The sequence below is a fragment of the Tigriopus californicus genome, chromosome 6 (genome assembly GCF_007210705.1).
Source record: "Tigriopus californicus strain San Diego chromosome 6, Tcal_SD_v2.1, whole genome shotgun sequence".
NCBI lineage: Eukaryota > Metazoa > Arthropoda > Copepoda > Harpacticoida > Harpacticidae > Tigriopus > Tigriopus californicus.
The window spans coordinates 14,926,026-14,930,314 of NC_081445.1; the positions used below are offsets into that span (position 1 = coordinate 14,926,026).

General features: G+C 43.3%; 1 protein-coding gene across 3 annotated transcripts in view; it reads right to left on the reverse strand.

Moving 5' to 3' along the window:
* Positions 1 to 233: 233 nt before the first annotated feature.
* The window catches only part of LOC131882318 (ovalbumin-related protein X-like), an 11,267-nt gene continuing 7,211 nt past the window's right edge, over positions 234 to 4,289 (reverse strand). For all 3 annotated transcript variants that reach the window (XM_059229429.1, XM_059229430.1, XM_059229431.1), the window contains one exon: positions 234 to 1,332. In XM_059229429.1, the coding sequence (XP_059085412.1) occupies positions 353 to 1,332 (980 nt within the window). In that variant the 3' untranslated portion in view covers positions 234 to 352. The remainder of the gene's footprint in view (positions 1,333 to 4,289) is intronic.

The window sequence follows — 4,289 nt, forward strand, 5'->3', positions numbered from 1 at the left end:
GTTTCCTGATCACATGCGTAACCATATATAACTTAATCATTTTTGCAATAAGCGTTCTTCCAATAAAATTTGAAATGTCAATTGACTTTGAGAAAAGGAATATCTTTTAAGCAATCAGGAGGTATCAGGACGATGATCTGAGCACGAGTTGACAAACAAGGAGGAAATTTGGGACTCGTGTCCACAGAAGGTCTCTCCTGAAACAATATTAGCAATTAAACAATGTCAACATAATCGCTCGATTAGCAACTATGTTTTATCAACCATCGAAGTCTTCGTTAGGACAGCCCGAAAAAGAATGCCCGGATTTGTGGGGGACTGATGTATATTTCGTAAGCTGATTGTGTACAATTCAGGGTGACATATATCTGCCGAAGAAAATCGTCACTCCGGTCGTGAGATCTTTGATAAGAAACAAGAAGGGTCTATTGCAGTCGAACGGCTCGGGCACTTCAGCTTCAATGGCCCGGAAATTGGCACCCGTAGCAGCGGCGGCCTCTGTCCCGTCCTCGTTGACCTCGATGAAGGCTTTTTGAACCACCTGGTCCACGTGAATCTGAGATCTGGAAATGCCCGAGAAGTTGGCCGATCCCGGATGGAACATCCCGCTAGCTCCCAGGTTGATCATGGCCGGAACGAGGTCCATCCGGAGCTCAATCTGGAACTTGGGTAGCGAGATTGCCACGAGTCGGTTCTCGAGGTAGCCGTCAAGGTTGAGGAGATTCAAATGTCCGGGCATGTTTTCCTCAATAACTGAGAGCGGGTCACTCTTGTTGGGCAAAACCAAGTACATGGCCAGGCGGCCCCCGGCATAGGGCAATTTCAGGAGTCGGGCGTCCAATCCCGGTACCCGGCCAATAGCGTAAGTGTCCTCACTTCGCATGAAGTGCACCTTTTGACCCGGGTAAACATCCTCCGGGAAGAAGTCCAGGAGTTGCGTGTTGATCGGGTCAAAGGCCAAAGCCCAGCGACCTTTGAAATAGACGGCATTCACCATAACCAGTTTGGTATGGGCTTGAATAGACCCGGGCGCTAAAAGGTCGGAAATCTTCTGGTTGGTTTGAACCGCTATCAGTCGGTTGATCTGGTCCCGGGCTTCCAGGCCGGGTCCAAAGTCCATATTGACCAGGATGGCATCGAAGGCCGATGCGGCCTTGGCTCGAAAAGACTCGCGAATGGTGTATGCGTTGTTGAGGAAGATCCGCTGAACCATGGTAAGCGTAACATTCTCGTCTGAATGGAAGTTCTCGTTCAAGGTTTGATAAGCTCGGATTAGGAGATCCTCGGAACAAGGCAAGCTCATGGCGTTCCTCAGTTCGGAAGTGGTTGGCTCTGCAAAAAAAAAACAAGAAAGAAGAACGCGATGTCAGCACACAGAAGAACTTCTTGAAAAAGTCTCTTTGATTCGGCAACCCAAGGACATGAGAAAAGTAAATAAGGAAAAATATCGGGAAGGAAACTTTTCGGACAAGGCAAGGTTCGACAAGGCGACTCTTCAAAATTCTGATTCTCCATGAACTGTACTTGATGGGCATACTTAGTCACACACGAGTTCGTTGCTGAGATGAGGGAGGAGCTGGCTTGATGAGAGAGATAATGAATTCTTTGGTGGCTCACTGGTTTGTGCTATACAACACTCCGCCTTGACCCAAAAAGATCCTTCCAGCATTACAGAGTGTTTCATAAGAAACGTATCTCCTATAACTTCTGCTTGGAAATCCACACCAACTTAATGTCTTAGCAAACCACCCGACTTGAACTCTCACTAGATTTACGTTCGTGTCTGTTCAATTATCATGAAACAAAGAGTATAACGGATATCACAAAAAAAGTCTCCTGTATGTTCGGGCTGCCTAACCATACGAGTGCCATACACATGGTTTGCTTTTCCGTTTCTTTTGAGGCACCCTGCCTTCAACGGAGCCGGGTAAAGATGTATTAATACTGGGGCCTGAACTTTCGGATTGGGCGCCAAAAGCCAAGGCCAACCAACTAGCTTTGTTTCGTCGGGTGGAGAGGTTGGGGGTGAAATGCTTTCAGAATAATTGGATTTGCCATCTCTCCAACCTGTCAGCCTTTGATCTCTAAGTCTGAGCTCTGGGAAGCCAATTACACTCAAGTGCGTGAATGGTATGTAATACACACACACACTGTGGATTCCAGCTCCTATTTCGAGATGCCTAAAAGTGCCAGTAAGTTGGTGAAAAGGCATGAAACAAATCCCAGATTCCAGCATCAAACGAACAGCTTAGTCCCAGAACGTTGTAAAAGCTATTACTTTCTACAAGCTTGTGCCAAGTCCCAATGCCAGCCAAGGCAACTCATTATTTTGCTCTACTGTACGCAGATGTGACCAAAACAGACTTTGGCCATTCCCAATCTTTTTCCCATTGTTGCCGTTGACAAGACACAATAGCTTCCAAATCGGATTATCTTGTTTTCATTGGAACCTCATTACCCGCCAAATTTGGGAGCAGTGTGCTCACCATGACCGATCTAGGGAGTATTAACATACCGGGAGGAGATACGAACATATAATTCGTTGGGGGTTTGCCAACTTCTGCTTTGAAATGTTCGTGAGTCTCTAGCCCGGTATTTTTAAGCCTACATATATGCAACCGGTTGAATTCTAGACAAATTAGCTAGCATTCCTTTAACCTTAAAAGACCTCTTGAGCACATATGAGGTAAGGAGTCTAAAAGGATAATGCATCTCTAGTGTATGGTTAAGTGGTTGGTGACAAAAGTCCTTTCCAAAGAACTGGGTCATGTTAAAAGGTTAGAAGAGCAAGGACAAAATTTACAAATCAAATTTGGCGCTCTTTCTTTTTGGGCGCTGTGCTAGCATTCGGCTGAGAGGGCAACTATGATCAACATCACGTCTTACCAATGATGTAATTTCTGTCTTTTCAACCTGGTCTTACCAAAGTTGTATGTAATATATCAATTTAGGATTAGGATTTAGGGTCAATTCTAGTGACCGTAGAGGCTTAATGTGCGTTTTGAGAGCACCTTCAAGCCCTCGAGAATCCAGGCTATTTAAAACAATGAAGTCCACCTCTCTTCTTTCTCGGGCTCCTTCATTGTTTAATTTGCTTTCCTCTAATATTTGTAGGGAATGCGCAAGTGTTTTTGATCCGGTAGCAACTTTCAAGTTAGACTAAGCATATCAGACTTAAAAAGAATTTACGCAAATTGACCACTTCAAGTTGGTCGTTCATGTATGTGCTTGCTCTTGATAAATTTCAATGATAGAAATAAAAACCTGAGATCACTGTGTTTGCACCTTCCCAAAATACTTCCAATCAAAAAGTGATCATAAAAACAAAATTAGAGCGATAATATTACTCACACCACGTGATGCCCTTGTCTGTTTTTTGTAGTGTATGTACACAACCCTCACTGCCCTTAACGCAATTAATTTTGAAGAAATCATTGTTTACTTAATGGAACTGGGTGGGGGCTGTGATCGGAGATTTGAGCTTCTCCAAAGAGTAACATTATTGAACTCGAAATAAGAATGTATTACAACTACATTTGAATGGGAATTGGGAGGAATGAAAAATCCTTCGCAAAAAAACGTTTGGATCAAGAAGAAGCAACCTTTTTCGAAGACAAGTGGCAGAAAACTGCTTTCCGTTTAGCAAACAACTGTGTGAGGGAAAACTAATGGAGACAAACTTTCGTCCAGGAATTAATATGCCATTAAAAGAGCCTTTGTCGTGTCCTTACCCTCTTAAGAAGTTGCAAAGAGTCTACTAAGAACAAGAGAAAGATTCGAACTAAAGTGGCTGACCTTTCAAGCCTTATGGCACTTAAAAGCATCATGTTTAGTAAAGACAGAGCAAGGCCATCGTTTAAATTTGGAGCATTATTTCTACTGCAGGATCCCTTATCATTGCTTTTTCCCTACATTTGTTTCATTCTTGAAGATAGTCAATGAATGTTCCTTTTGTGATTCCATTATTGCCATATTAAGATGCTATCAGGGCCTTCAATTATGGTCGCTAACAAGTCTGATGCCTGATGTTCATCAAGTCGAGCACTTTTTGCCATTCAAAAAAGTTTATATCTCAATACCTACAAAAACACATACAGACATGCTGCTGAACTCTTCCCAAGTCATCCCATAGACATTATATATCACATGACCATGTCCTGGATTAGTTAACGGCTTCTAAATTTGACAAACTTTCCCCCCGCTTTCTCTGGAGTTTCTCAATTGCGGCGGAATCGTGAAGATTGGCGCAAGTTTTCTCAAAAGATGACCTTTTTCTTCTTTCCGATTGT